This window comes from Myxocyprinus asiaticus, chromosome 25 (genome assembly GCF_019703515.2).
Source record: "Myxocyprinus asiaticus isolate MX2 ecotype Aquarium Trade chromosome 25, UBuf_Myxa_2, whole genome shotgun sequence".
NCBI classification, from domain to species: domain Eukaryota; kingdom Metazoa; phylum Chordata; class Actinopteri; order Cypriniformes; family Catostomidae; genus Myxocyprinus; species Myxocyprinus asiaticus.
Window position 1 is genome coordinate 16199533 of NC_059368.1, and position 15879 is coordinate 16215411.

The 15879-nt window shown below is 37.7% G+C and overlaps 1 protein-coding gene across 3 annotated transcripts in view; it reads left to right on the plus strand.

The window, feature by feature from the left end:
- LOC127415531 (syntaxin-binding protein 5-like) overlaps positions 1 to 15879 on the plus strand; it is a 127084-nt gene that overhangs the window by 77170 nt on the left and 34035 nt on the right. For all 3 annotated transcript variants that reach the window (XM_051654296.1, XM_051654293.1, XM_051654295.1), the window contains exons 7-11: positions 1046 to 1129; positions 10645 to 10768; positions 12905 to 12983; positions 13609 to 13763; positions 15706 to 15778. In XM_051654296.1, coding sequence (XP_051510256.1) covers positions 1046 to 1129; positions 10645 to 10768; positions 12905 to 12983; positions 13609 to 13763; positions 15706 to 15778 — 515 coding nt within the window. The remainder of the gene's footprint in view (positions 1 to 1045; positions 1130 to 10644; positions 10769 to 12904; positions 12984 to 13608; positions 13764 to 15705; positions 15779 to 15879) is intronic.

Sequence of the window (15879 nt, forward strand, 5' to 3'; positions counted from 1 at the left end):
GGAGCTCCAAAAATTACATAAAGATAGCATAAAAGTTATCCATACAACTCCAGTAGTTAAATCTATGTCTTCAGAAGCGATATGATAGGTGTAGGTGAGAAACAGATCAATATTTAAGTCCTTTTTTAGAATATATCTTCACTTTAACTTTCATAATGTGAAAGAATGCCAAAGTGGAAATTTGTTGTTAAAAAGGACATAAATATTTATCTGTTTCTCATCCAAATTTATCATATAGCTTCTGAAGACATAAATTTAACTACTGGAGTTGTATGGATAACTTTTATGCTACCTTTATGTGATTTGTGGAGCTTCAAATGTGTGGTCACCATTCACTTGCATTGTTTGAACCTACAGAGCTGAGATATTCTTCTAAAAATCTTTGTTTGTGTTCTGCAGAAGAAAGAAAGTCCTACACATCTGGGATGGCATGAGGGTGAGTAAATGATGAGAAAATTTAAATTTTTGGGTGAACTATCACTTTCAGTTTTTTTTTTTTTTTCTTAGTCAAGCTGGTTATTATCTGGTCAACTAGACACCATGATCCTAAAACATATGATCATATTAAGCTGATTTGTTGCTGGTTCAAGCTCATTGGATGGTTAGCCAGCCAATGTTCCTTAAAGCCATAGTGGCCACCTTAAGCTTGTTTTTTGCTATTGCAAGATGGTCTACCAGCTTATACCAGCAAATGACCATCTTTGGCCAGTTAATAACCAGCTTTGAACCAGCCATGTTTCAAAACACAGCTACAAGCTTTTACTTTTTTTTTTTTTTTTAGAAGGGTGTTTTGAGTGGGATGTTTGTTTGCTTCATAATGTTTATTAAAATGACTGAACATTTGTTTTGGACTAACAATCAGATTAAGGACACCCTAATAGCTGTTTAAAGCCTGCATTTGTCTGCAAAACAATGTATTTTCATACTGAATTCACCACCTGCATGAACTCTCAACAGTTTACAGGTCTGGTTCAACATACTGACTACATATTTTCTTTCTTTCCTTTAACACCCCCCCCCCCCCCCATCTTTCTTCTCGTTTCAGCTCATAATAGGATTTGAGTCTGGAATAGTAGTGCTGTGGGATTTGAAATCAAAGAGAGCTGACTACCGGTACACTTACGATGAGGTATGTATTGTCACACTGAAGGTTGTATTTCAGGCTTCTGTCGCCTGCAGTGGCAGAAACGCAAAGAATATGGAAAAGTGTAAATCAAATATTCATGAGGATTTGATTTGAATAAAGAAGGCAGATTATCATCAAAGGAGCATCAGTATTATCAGGTTGTAGGACATGAGTAGAAGAGGTAGACTGTGTAAAGTGTTTTTTTCTCTCTCTCTCTCTCTCTCTCTCTTTACAGCGGCCACCCAGTAGCTAAGAAATTTCTCCAATAGTAATAATGGTTGCTACACCCTCACATGTCTCTCATTTTGTGTGAACATTTTATTTTAGCTTTATACATTTTCACTTATTATCCACATGTCTGCATGTCCTGGGTATTGTTAGTTTGCATCTGAAAAGCCATTTGAACATGCAGTTAATCTGCCTCTCCACTTTAAGATGGTTTGATGGCTTTTGTCAACAGTGGCAGTCAGCGTACATTAGTCATTATGATGAGCATGATGTGCCCAAAGTAAAAGTGCAAAGGAATTAAAATAGACACACACTCAAAGTACACACACACACAAATGCCAAATCCATCTCTTATTGTAACTTCATCTCTTTCTTTGTGTGTATGTGTTTAAGTGAGAGTTAATTTCTTAGAGGACAACTCATCTGTACCCGGATGAATGGCTGTGTCAGGGTGGAAGTCTGATTTATTCCTGCTTTCATTTGCCTTGATTGATTAGTACAGCAGAGATAAATGTCCTACAATCTACTGCTCCAATACGGGTAGCAAGTTGGGTTGAGAATCAGCAGGGGTCTGGGAATATGATATTATATTGGTATCTGGGTCAATATTGTGATACTTTAGTGATTAGTATATCCCGATTCAAAGCTATGATATATTGTTATCTTTTACTCACTTGTTCTCATTCATCATGATTGGAATTGCTTTACTTCATCTATAGAGCCTAAAAAGTAGCGTAGACCAGTGGTTCTCAAACTTTTTTAAACTGTGGCACCCCTTTATAGTGTTTTTTGCCCCATGGCACCCCAACCACTGAAAAAATAAACAAATATGCGATTGAAAACACTCCTTTATTTAAAAAGTTTAATATTGATATAAATCTTAACAAATTAAATTAAAATAATGTAGCCATCAAGAGTGTCTCCTAAACATTGCTTCAAGTTTTTAAAGTAATTATTCATGAGCTAGTAATAAAATAGTTTCAAAACAGAGAACAGAGTCAACAGTGCTTTTTTCTGAGGAACAGCAGCAGTTAATAATCTAAAAATTATGATATAAAAACATTAAAGAATTAAATGAAAAACAGAACAACTTAAATCTACTGTGTGATTATTAGATATACATTAATAAAGATTCAATACAGTCAGAGTTTGACTGAAATGCAGACCTGTTACTGAAATGTATTGGGCTTCAAGCTTCTGAAGTTATCAATCAAGGACAGTGAGTGCTTTTCTCTTTTTTTTGGTCAATATTGTTGTTTGATTAATATTAACGATAGGCTTATAACAGATGCAGCCCATCTATTAGGCTGCATTTACACATTGCACAGATCGGATATTTTAATATAAGGTTTTATCCTGTCTACATCACGTAATACATTAATGGCATAAATTAATATCACGTGAAGATGGCGGAGATTTTTGTCCCGTTTGGTAACACTTCCAAAATACATTAACGTCTGTGTTTACATTCATATCGCATCAAGAAGCACATTTAAATTTTCACGAGCACATCTGCAACATACGCATGTGAGCTTATAAAATATTAAACTGAGCATAAATATCGTGGCACCCCTAGCCAGTCCTGGCGGCACCCAGTTTGAGAACCACTGGCGAAGAGCATAGACACGTCAGTGTCAGTAAAAAACAATGTGAGGAAATAGTGTACTTTGCTTCCAGATTGTGTAATGTTTATCATTACAAAAAAATCAATTTCACCATGTTTTTTTCTCAAAAATATTACTGTGAAAAATGGAACTTAAATATTGAATGTTGCTTTTAGACTGTCAAAAAAAAAAAAAATGATTGTGAGGTAAAACATCCCCACCTCTAGCGGGGTCAAAGTCACTCCATGAAACACCGCTACTTGTATGTCAGACCACTCATGGAGCTTTAGAGTTTATAGTTATGAAGGAGAGAACGGGAAAACGCTCAGACAGGTTGATGAGACTGTGTTTAGTTATGCAGAGATTGCCTGGGAACCTTTTATCTCTGAAGGGGTCACCGAAGTGCAATAGACAGCAGAATTAACATCATATCAGATCATTGGAAGCTTTTAGCACTAAAGGGTGCAATGAGCAGTAGAATTAGCATGGAGGTGAAGAGGAGCTGTGCTGCTATAAATGGATGGAGGCCCTGAAATAAGGAAAGTAGCAGTGCCAGTGCAAATAGTATAAAAGATGTACGGACACACTATGCCTCTTTCTTTCTGTATACTCCACATTGACTGTGATTAATGTATGGTAGGGAGAGAGACAAATTCTAGTAATTTTGCTTTTGTCAATTTTCCTTTTCCCTCTCTTTCATCTTTTGTATCTTTGTTTTGTGTGCTGACATGTGGGTATGGAGAGAGATCTAAACAATAAATTACATTTTTACATTTTCGACTTGCTAAAGTGTTAAAAGGTTTTGTGTGTGTGTTGCTATACATTTGCTAATGTGTTTTTGGGATGCTTTCTAGCCCAATCAAAAGAGCCCCTACTATGTATTTGTCATGGTATTATATGAAAACAATCCCTTGATTCATTTACTTTTGAATAAAGTGATGACACAGTGTTACGTTTGTCATAATCAGTTGTGAAGTTTATAATGAACCTGTTGAACTTCTTTGCAGGTCCCTCTATAAGAATCCTCTGGCATATACACACAGATTTTTGGGTTTGTTATAATGGGAAACCGGGCCAGCGGACCCTTTTCTGGATGTCTTGACGTTAACTGGAGGAGTGTTGTGTTTTGTGTGTATGTGGGCAATGGCAGCAATATTTTTGGACTGAGGAGGAGGATTGTGGTTGCCTACAGCAAGGCTATCAGACCTCTCAAGCTCTATTTGGGCCTCTGTGTGCGTGTGTGTGTCAGAGGTATGACAGTGTCACAGTTCCCTGTCTCTGAGGTGTCTCTGTAGTTATCTCAAAGAGGAGGGAGAGAGAGAGACATATAGGATAGAATAGAGGAGAGGTAGAGGTCTTGGTGTCTTTAAGGTGTCGTTAATAAGGCAGACCTGTCATATCCTTCAACCTTTTTTTTTTTTTTTTTTTACTTTTCACAAATCCTTGTCACTGTATGGATACAAATACAATAAGAATCAGAGGCTATGTTCAGAATGGAATGCTAGCATACTGCATATGATACACTAAATATGGCTTGCTTTATGGGAAACAGGACACATACAAAGCTAAATATTTTAAAGATTAGTATGTTACATTTTTGACACATTAACATATTACATTTGACACGTTATTATTCTGTTTTTATTTCAGAAATACAATTATTTTATTTTGCATTTTTGACAGTCCAATCAAATAATTAAGAAAAAATCACAGCGATGAAGATATTTATTCATCACTCTGGAAATGGATGGTCAAACCGTGTGCATTGCATTGTGCAGTATTCCATGCAGTTTGCTCTGTTGTATACTGCACATTTTGGCAAATGTAATAGGTCATCTGGGTATTCCGTGCATACAGAAAATTCACACCATGTGCACTGTATATTCTGTCGTGCAAAGGCAAAATACATTAACTACACATTATTTCTAAATTAATTCAGAGGTAACACTTTATAATAAGGTTCAATTTTTTACCATTAATTAATGCATTAGTGATCATGAACTAACAATGAACAATATCTTTAAACATCTTTAAAATTGTTCATTGTTAGTTCTTTAAAAAAAGAATGTTCTGGGTGTAATACAAGTTAAGCTTAATCGACAGCATTTGTGGCATAATGTTTATTATCACAAAAAATAATTTTGTCTCGTCTTTCCTTTTCTTTAAAAAAAAGCAAAAATCTTGGTTCCAGTGAGGCACTTACAATGGAATTGAATGTGGCCATTTTTTTAACATTAAAATACTCACTGTTTCAAAAGTATGGTCATAAGACATAAAGGATATGTGTGTAAAAATGATTTGTGTGTGATAAAATCACTTACTAACCATTTCTGTGTAAAGTTATAGCCAATTTTACAACTTTGTTACCATGACGGTGTAATGTCAGTAAACCCTAAAATGACTTTAAAAATGATGATTTAAACAACTTTACAGCGCAAATAATGCATGAGTTTTAATAGAAGTTAGTTAAGTTTGTGCCTCACTGTAACCTTGATTTTTGTGTTTTTTAAAGAAAAGGAGGAATGAGTCTAAATGAATTTTTTGGTAATCAACATGATGACAAATGCTGTCGATTTAGCTTAACTTGTATTAAACCCGGAACATTCCTTTAATTAACTAAGATTAACAAATTCTGTAAAAGTATTGTTCATTGCTATTCATGTTAACAAATGTAGTTAACTAATGTTAATGAATGGAACCATATAGCAAAGTGTTACTGATTCTGAGAAAACAGAGTGCACAGAATCCACACCAAAACCAATTTTGAAGCCATTTTTCTCAGCTTCAGTGTTGGCAAAGTTTGTCACGACTGAAGCAGAGAATCAGAGGCAGGACCCAAATGCAGAGTGAAAAAAACTAAAAAGGATTTATTGAACCAAAAAGGAAAAACCAAACATAAACAACCCCGTAGGGGAAAACACCGACCAGCGAAGGCAGTCCTCTGGAGCTGGACTGGGGCAGGCAAACAGAAACCAGGACCGACTGGAACCGACAGAAGAGACTAGAAACAGGATCGACATGAGACACAAAACAAGACGAACTGGCACTGGAAAGCACACACGAGGAGACTAAAATAGTAAGAGAAATCAAACAGGTTAACAGACAGGGCAGATGTAACTAACAAACTAATAATAAGCAAACAAGGAGGCGGGGTATGTCGCAAGACTGAGAGACACGCGGCAGAACAGAAACAAAACAAAACCACATGCTCTCACAAGACACAAACACCCGAATGGCACGAGCGCATATTGCCAAGACAAAGAGGCAATATGCGCTCATGCCAACCGACAGGTAAGATTAGAGAATGCGTGGCAATGTCAAACAAAGCAATGCCTCGCATTCTCATGCTAGACAAAGCCTGAGCTTACATAGCTAGGCAAACACCACGCAATGCACACCACAGGCGTCAAAACAAGACGGGACACCTGTGCGAGAGTTCGGCTACAAATAAACCCGACACCTTAGACATCAGAAGTGACCGAACCTCAGCACAATGTGAAGACAGCTCGCAACCAGAGCGCACAATGCGAAGGGCATCCGTGGTCGCAAGACAGACAAACAATTGATGTGAGTGCATGCTGCCAAGACGACATAAGTACAAAGCACACCACAGGCGACAAAACGAGACAGGACACCTGTGTGAGAGTTCGGCCAAAAATAAACCCGACACCTCAGACAGAAGTTACCGAACCTCAGCACAATGTGAAGACAGCTTACGACCGGGGCGTGCAGCGCAACGCGAAGGGCGTCCATGGTTGCGAGAGACAGACATAAACGATTGACGTGAGTGCGTGCTGCCAAGATGACATAAGCACAATGCACTCACGCCAATAACAGACAGAACATGGAGCATGATTGTCTGGATCCCAACACTGAAACCGAAACGGAACCAGACAGGGAAGTCAGGATCCAGACACCATGCTCCGGACATGAAACAAGACCAACTGAAGAGCGCACAGCAGGGAAACCACAACCAAAGCCATGCACTCACACAAAGACAGAAACCAAAACAAGACAGAAATAGAACAATGATGTCACGATCCTGTCACACAAAAACCCAGACTGACAGAGTGACAGGATTGTGACAAAGTTACTGTGCTTTACCTTTGTAGGGTAGTACTATACAGTATACGGCAGAAATAGTGAAAGTAGAATGGTAATATTCTATTCCTAACAGTTTCTTTCCTCTCTAAAGCCATTTTCTGAACTCTTAGATCTCAGTTATTTAGCAAACGCATATTACTGTTAAACAACCCAGTTTCTCGGTTTGCCAGCCCTCTTGCTCTTTACTTTGACAATATATATTATGCAAGCAACATAATCCCTCATAATCATTGTTGCCGGGTGTTGTGAATGTAGCTTTGCATAAGCATATTTTGTGTGTGCGCAACTCTACGTTCCTGTGTGTGTGAACAGGTGTGCTTGCGTATACGTGTATTAGTGTTTGTGTGTACGTCTGGCCCCTCCTCTCTGGATGTTCCTGTAATGATGTTGCACTCGGTTCACTGATTAGTTAGGTCTGCTGAGGCTCGTCCACACTGTCTGCCAGAGACTGAGATAGAGCCGCCATCATTATGCTAAACAAGAGGAGACTGAGCTTAATTAGAAAATAATGAGAACTCTCTTTCAGCCTTCTTTGTGCTTCCATTTGCTCTGCATTCTCTCGATACATCAGCCTCATGCTGCGCATTCTCTCTCTCTCTCAATTCAATTTCGTTCCATTCACCGTGCTTTATTGGCATGACTTTTTCCACATAGTATTGCCATAGCATTCAGTCAATACAATAACAGTACAAAACAAAGCTATAAAAAGTAATAAAGTTATTGATGCACAACAAAGGAATTATGGAAAGAACAAAGGCAGAAGTTCTTATAGGTTATATCTCTTAAAGTGCACCAAATAGGATGATTTGGATGTATCCCTCTGTGGGATAGGTGTAGATCAGTTTGGTTTGGTCGCTGTACTTGAGGCGGCAGCACACCAACACTGTATTCTAAACAGGAATTTTCCATACACAAGCAATTTTTTTGTCACACTGAATGTGAAACTGCGGCAAGATGTGACACAATTACAGCTAATCAGAACATATTTGATGTTTAATGTACAGTTATGAGGAGCAGAAGCATCTTGGACCAATTAGATCTCACAGTAGGCGGGGCTACCAAGTAATAGATTGTTGCATATCGCGTTTGCGGCTGGTTAGGGCAAATCCCAAATTATGTGGTAGAAGCTTTTATTGCTTGTTGCTTTATCACTTTGTGTTTGGTTAGGATATGTTGTAATATGAATTCTGCTACATTGCTTGAATATCTGACCTCACCCCTCACTTAGTAAATATTGCAGATGTTCTTTTTCTGATAATTGAGAAAAATGAGAGATACGGGTGAATCTATGACCATAAGGTCATATCTGTGAATGAGAGAAATACAGTCTGTCTTTATAGCACTTGTCCCAGCATGGTTTTGGTCAAGGTCATTGATCTTGTTTCAACTTGGGGGAGGAGAACATACAGGATTTTTTACAATATTGATTGTAAATTTGAAAATTAAATGTTTTCCCAAAGTTTGGGGGACCCCTTGCACCTTTTGATCTATGCTCCTGGCTTTATCACCTTAAAGCTACACTATGTAACTTTGGGCCCTCAAGCAGTTAAAGCATAGAACTGTAAGTTACTTGCGGAAGAACACTGTTTTGGTTATTATGTGAGCTGGACTTTGGCACTGCCCTTCTGCGCGGATGTATCTGATGGGTTTGAAGAGTACCATTGTAACCATGGTTACAGGTGATCAACTTATCAGAGTGAATGTCACTAACAATAACAAAACTCACCCATTCCCCTCAAAAATATTAAAACAAATAAATAAAAAAAAGAAGGAAAGATTGATATCCAAATAATATGTCTTATGAGCAGGTAAGTAGCATATCTTCCACTGTTGTTCTGACTTATTGAAAACAATTGTTTTAAAATAAATATCATTACAAAAGTTAGGCAAAGCTGATATTAGACGTAACGATTGTTAGTCAAATCAGGTAAAGTCAAACGGTGGAAACTATTATAACTTAGCAGGCAAATAGACTAAGGTAGTAACTGGTTTAGAGATTGTGTACCAGCATAAAGTTAACTTTTTTTCCATTGTCCTTCCTCAAATGAAATCAAGCACTGTAGTACCACAATCCATAATAAAATGCCCCATTAGAGTGGCTAACGCGCTAAGCTAGCTACCTGGCTAACTATCGGTCCAATAAAATATCTTACCTGTCAGGCAAGAAAAACTCCATCTCTGGGTCGGTTTTAAATCCTTTTAAGATCTCAGAGCTGTGGCCACCTCTGAAAAAGCCAAGCCGACGTTGATTCATGTTTTATTACAGGCTCTGTCACTTTACCTTTTTGCTTGCAGACTATTTTCAGTTTGAGGTTTCTTTATTTTAAAAACAGGTTATTCCCCAGAGGGTTGCCTTAATGACTGACCCATGGCAAATTTTGCTCATGTGTTGTGGCTACAACCTTTCAGCATCAAACTACTACCACACCTATCACTGCACATATACACGCACTGTATAGCTGGACATTTTTTTCTTTATTCTTTATGACGTAAACACACACGGATGACTGACAGAAGTATGCAATTTCCTGCCAAATTCGTCCCGACAGCTCTAAAATCTAAATAATTATTATAGGCTTACCATAGTGAATCGGGGTAAGGCAAAAACATGGTTTGGAAGACGGACTGTTGGTGTACATGCTATTAGTGTACTTGGTGTAATTTTGTTCATTTCTAACAAAAAAATTTTTAAGGCCAAATCCACACTAATCTGTTTTAAGTTTCCTAATGTCATCGTGTTCCAAAGTATGTGTTAACATGCTCGCTGGGAACAGCGCCGTTCCAGTGTGGATGAGAGGCGTAAAGGTAGCGAAATCAATGTGTTTAAAACTAAAACATACTAGTGTGGACGTGGCCTAATGCTGTGTTCACATTGTGTCAAAATTACTGTAATTATGATTTACAGAGATTTTCATTGTAACTCAGAGATTCTTCTCAGAGCTGTTCACTTCCTCGGACCTTGGAAGTTATTTTATTTTATGGCAACGCTCATAATGCCAAAACTGCTTTGTTTTGATAACAGCAAAATATTTATTTCTACATTAATTCATTAATTCATTAATGTTCGTGCAAAATGTTTAAGAACAAAGAAAGTGCTCCAAGTAACAGTGGCATAATAAAATGGCATATCAAATAGAAATGTGTTCACTATTACTTTTAACTGTTGTGGATGCTGCCATATTGGTTCTTTTTACTTGATGTCACAACTGTCAAGTCAGTGCTTTCATAGAATTCCAAGTTTATAACTTGTAATTACAAGTTCTACGAAGACGAAATTACCGAAATTTCAGTTAAGATCTTACAAGTTCAATATTCTTAAGGAGATCCTAGCTGAAATCGCAATGGTTAATAGACAGTTAAGATATGCAGCATTCTAGAGTATGGATGTTTCTGTAATACAGCCCATGGTGGTAACCTGTGTTTTGGTACTGACCCACAGTTGAAATCTTGGACATTTACAGTAGGTGTGAGTCCCTATCAGGAAATATGGCATTGAGTTGTGTTCCCCATGCATGAATTTCAGCACAACCGACTTTTTCTTCACTTTTTCTCTCTCTCATGAATTGTCATTCTCACTCACAGGCAATCCATTCTGTGGCCTGGCATCATGAGGGGAAGCAGTTTATCTGTAGTCACTCAGACGGCACACTGACCATATGGAATATTAAGTCCCCATCCAAGCCCGTACAGACAATCACGCCACATGGTTAGTGATCTTTCTTTCTTTTATTTCTCCCTCTCTCTCTCAATTCAATTCTCTCTCTCTCTCTCTCTCTCTCTCTCTCTCTCTCTCTCTCTCTCTCTCTCTCTCTCTCTCTCTCTCTCTCTCTCTCTCTCTCTCTCTTGCTCACACACACATATACACACACACACACACACACACACACACATGTTGGTGCGGCTATCCTTATGAGGAATCTCCATAGACATAATGATTTTTATACTGTACGAACTATAGATTCTATCCCCAACCCTAACGCTACCCCAAACCTAACACTCACAGAAAACTTTCTGCATTATTAAATTTTCAACAAAACATTGTTGAGTGTGGTTTTTTAAGCGATTTGAATTATGGGGACACTAGAAATGTCCTCATAAACAACATTTGAAGCATAATACCCTTGTAATTTCCAGTTTGTAACCTACAAAAATGTCCTCGTAAACCACCCAAACCCCCCCCCCCCCCCACACACACACACACATTTTATTCAAATCCATTTTCTTTAGGATAAGGATTATAAAATCAATTGCTCTTATGTCTGTTTCTCAAGGTTGTATCACACCTCTCTTAAAGACTTGTCAATTCAGGATTGTAATTAGATTTTTTTTTTCAAAGCAGCTTAAAACAATCACCTCCCCTTCCTTTTTTCCATTTCAAGGGAATCTTTAATTTCCATTCTCATTTTGTTCATCCATGGAGACTGCCTGTGTTGTAGTCTGTGATAGTGAGGCGAGCTTTTTGAGAGGCTGGTGAACCTCGTGCTCTTCCCTTTGGTGAACATCCATGCCTGCTCTATTGAAGATACTCCGGCAGTGCTCTCTTTATACAACAACTCCCTCAGCCTCACCCATGCCTCCATAAGAGGAACACATCAGAGAAACAGATGGAGAAAGAAAGAATTCTAAGCTAAAAAATTAAAGTAAAAACCCATAAATGTTTTCAGAAGGCTTCTGAGATAATAATATATGATATGTGCAATCAGTGATTTTGGGGGCATTTAACAGTTTCAGGATTAGCGTTTAACAGCTACTTCAGAGTGTCACTTGCTCGGGAGGAGAGAAAATTGCATAATGATGTTTCTTAGTCTAACAGTTTCTTTTGTTGAGAAAATAAAACTGACAAGAGGGGACTGATGAGACTTTAATGTAATGAGTTCATATGACACTGAATATTGAAAACAGCTGTCAGCAATTGGTCACTAACTAGCTGAAGTGTTTTGCTATAAACCATTAATTTTTCATTAATCATCTCATCTCTTATTTTGCCTAATGGCAAATTATTTAGGGTTATTTTAAACTTATAGGGGTCTTGAAAGACCCCGTGAAATCGCCTGATGAGTGCTGTTTTCTTTGTGTTTTTCCATATTTCCTACTGAAACAGGACGTTTGAATGGGACGTATTGAAGGGCTCATCCTTCTTTTAAAAATAGCAAATGGCATTGGTTACATCACAGCCATGAAACATGATCTGCATTTTGCTAGTCTTTTGCAGGTGGTATTATGGGGAGGAACATTTTCATTCTAGAGAGCATTTGATTGGACAAAATTCTGTGGGAAATGAGTCATAAATATTTTTGGTCAGTTTTTCCAGTAGAGAAAGACTGTAACTTTTAAATGCATAAATTAGCTAAAGGCTAATTTAGACAACTTTTAGGAGTACATAAGCTTCAAAGCTAATAGACATGGACTAAGAGCCACAAAATTCCAACTTAACGTTCAATCCATCTGTTGAGTAATGTTTGTAAGGTTTTTCTTTAATCAGTCTGGTTTTGACTGGTGTACCTTACACAGTTCTTCTGTGACACACTTCCTGTGTGTGTGTGTTTGTTTGTGGGAGAGAGAGGCGCTGTCCCAAGTGTTGCCTTCAGAACTTGCGGTCTTCCTCCAAGTCCACTTTTTGTTGACTTACAGTAATGCTGTTGGATAGTAGTTTACTGTGAAATCACGCAAAATTGAGTAGGAGGCATTCGTGAGCATGCTTCTAAATCATAAAATGACAAATGGCACATCCTACGGTCCTGTGGATTTATCAAGCAATCAAGTCTACATCAAGTGCAACATTTGGGACAGGGCCAAAGAAGGTGGTGAAGGAACTTTCTAAATAAGTCTGATACTGTTTCAGGAAAGCAGCCTAAAGATGGAAAAAAGCCAGAGCCTTGCAAACCCATTCTTAAAGTAGAGTACAAGACCACAAGAGCAGGGTAAGTACACATCTGTTGCTATTCATTTGTCCTTGACCTATTCATTTGTAATTTCCTGAATGCTGGTCCATACTGATTTATGCTGGTTAGTGCTGGACAATCTGGTGGACTAGCATAGCGATGCTGTTCATGAGTTCACAGCAACTTTGCTTGTAGTGAGGCTGGTTGATCAGGGAAGTGTTCACTGCAAATTTTCTTAATCTCTGTTTTTGTTAAGCTTTCCCATAAAAATATCTTAACATCCATAAAAATAATTGATAAGCTTGAGAAACAAAATTGTATAAGATATTAGACTTTCTGTCTTCTGTGTAACACAAACAAAGATATTTTCATAGATGTACAGTGTAATGTGTTTATATCCATACAATGCTAGTCAGTGGTGTCTAAATTTTTCAAGCTCCAAAAAGGCTAGATGAACTAGTTAATAAGCCTAGTTAAGTTAGTTAATAACCCTGCCAGCACACCAGCATTCTAGATTTTGGGAACCAACATTACAAAGCACAACATACAGTATGCTGGTCTTTTCACCAGGGCTGGCTGAGGCAGTGATACAATTTCAGCACCACTAACTTTTATATGTTTTTAAATGAATGCATGTGTGCCTTTATGTTTGTGTCTTGAACAGGGATCCATTTATGATCTTCTCTGGTGGTTTGTCGTATGACACCGTTGGTCGACGGCCATGTTTGACTGTAATGCACGGGAAGAGCACGGCAGTATTGGAGATGGACTATCCCATTGTAGACTTCCTCACTCTGTGTGAAATGCCATATCCTAATGGCACGTAGATCAATTTACTCAATAACATCACCTGCTTTGTACAGCACAATTGCAATAAGCACTCCGTCTCCTCTTTCTCAGTCACAATCCCTCCCTCTGTATATTTCTCTCTCTTTTCCGTGTTCTTTTTTTTTTTTTTTTTTTTGCTGACATTTGAATCTTTGTTTTGTTGGGTTGTTCTGTTCTTTTATGTTCTTTGTAGATGAGCTTGAGCTCTCCCAAGGGAACCGCTGCCTAGTAATTACATTTTTCATCTCTTTTTTTTAAAGCTCCCTCTATTCATAGCATCCAGGTCTCTGACTGCATTCGTTTATTATTGCCGTCTCATTTAAATAATTAATCGCTTTGGTGGCTATTTTTGAATAATAAGTAATTTCTTTCTCTCCGAAGGCAGCCATAGCAAAAGCTGATATAACTTCAGTTTGCTGTCCATCTACAGAATGCCACTGTTGAGTTAATATTGTCAATAACATGCCTGTGTGAAGAAGAGAACATTTTTTAAATGCATTATATATGTATTTTATCATAACACCCTGAACATGTCACATGGAAGCCGCCAGTGCATGGTGCTGGTTTAGAAACAATAACCGAATCATCTAGATTATTTTGCTTGGCCTTACTTGGTTTTACACAAATAAATTAAGATCATCATGCTTCTGTGCCGACATTCTTGCCAAAATACAGCGTCCCTGTTAAATGATCTGTGTAAAAGGCTTAAGCTTTTTGTTTTGGGTTTGCGTTAAGCCGAAGCGGTGATGAACGCAGAAGGAAGGGGAGCAGTGTTTGCAGTGTTGCTTACGTAACTGTGCCTGGCTCTGTACATTGATTAAGCTATATTTGTAGTGGGATGTGTTTGGTTCTGACTCATTATTGAGACATTTAGGAGGTTCAAACTCGCACAGTGTTTTTTCTGCTGTGACGTCGCTGGTATGATCTTCTACAGCTAAGCAGAGATTAGGCCAAGTACTAAAATACACTGGCCGCAAAAAGCATTTGGACACTTAAGCTTTACTTAAAAATGTATGAATGTCTTTGCATTATGTAACACATTAATAATACACTATGTGGCCAAAAGTTTGTGGACACCCCCTTCTAATTAACGAATTTGATTACTCCATTAAATCCAGTAAAGAAATCTTAATGTTTCTTTATGTAATGGCTTGGGCTTTGTGTGCTTTCAAATTTGTGGCAACTGTTTGGGGATAGCCCTTTTCTGTTCCAGCATGACAATGCCCCTGGGAAACTGATGCCTAAGGTTTTGAAATCAAATGTTCATCAAGCACATATGGTGTCCACAAACTTTTGTCCATATAGTGTATGTAGCACAAACACACTTTTCAAGCAAAACATTTCACAAAAAGAAGTTTGTTCGTTTTCAAATTATAAAACAATATTTAAGTATATATTCAGTATATGATTCAAAATTTAGACTAAATATGTCCATAGTTAATGTGATGAACTACACCTGTGTTTACTCAGTTAGGGCACCTGTGTTAACTGGGATCTGACTTTATACATCCACTAAAAATAACCTCAAATCTAGTTCATTAAATGTCATTGAAAGTTTACAGAATGTAAAGTTGGTTTTGTGAAAAGCTCTAGCATTATTTGTTTGCAGGTGCTACTTAGTTTGGTATTCTGTTATCTAATGCAATGAAATTAATCCATTTAAGTGTGACTTAGGTGTCCAAGACTGTACCAATACTTTCTGGGGTCACTGTATGAGATGTATTGTTGGTATTTGTAAGTCCCTTTAGATAAAAGTACCGGTAAATGTAAATGTAAGTTTGTAACAGGTTGGTTGTTAATGAAAGTTTAATGTGAGGATATTGTTTTCAGCTATGTTTAAACAAATTATGGCTTATAAAATAATATCGTAAACACTAGGATTTAGTGTCTAACAGCTTTATGATTTTTCCCATCACGTTTTTTTTCTCTGCAGATTTTCAGGAACCATACGCTGTAGTGGTTCTTCTTGAAAAGGATTTAGTTGTTATTGACCTTGCACAAAACGGGTATGTATTAGCCAATCACAGCACTCACTATTTGCGTCACAGTTGGTTATTTGTAACTTACTTGTTTGATGCATCACACCTTTCTCTGTATGCTACTACAG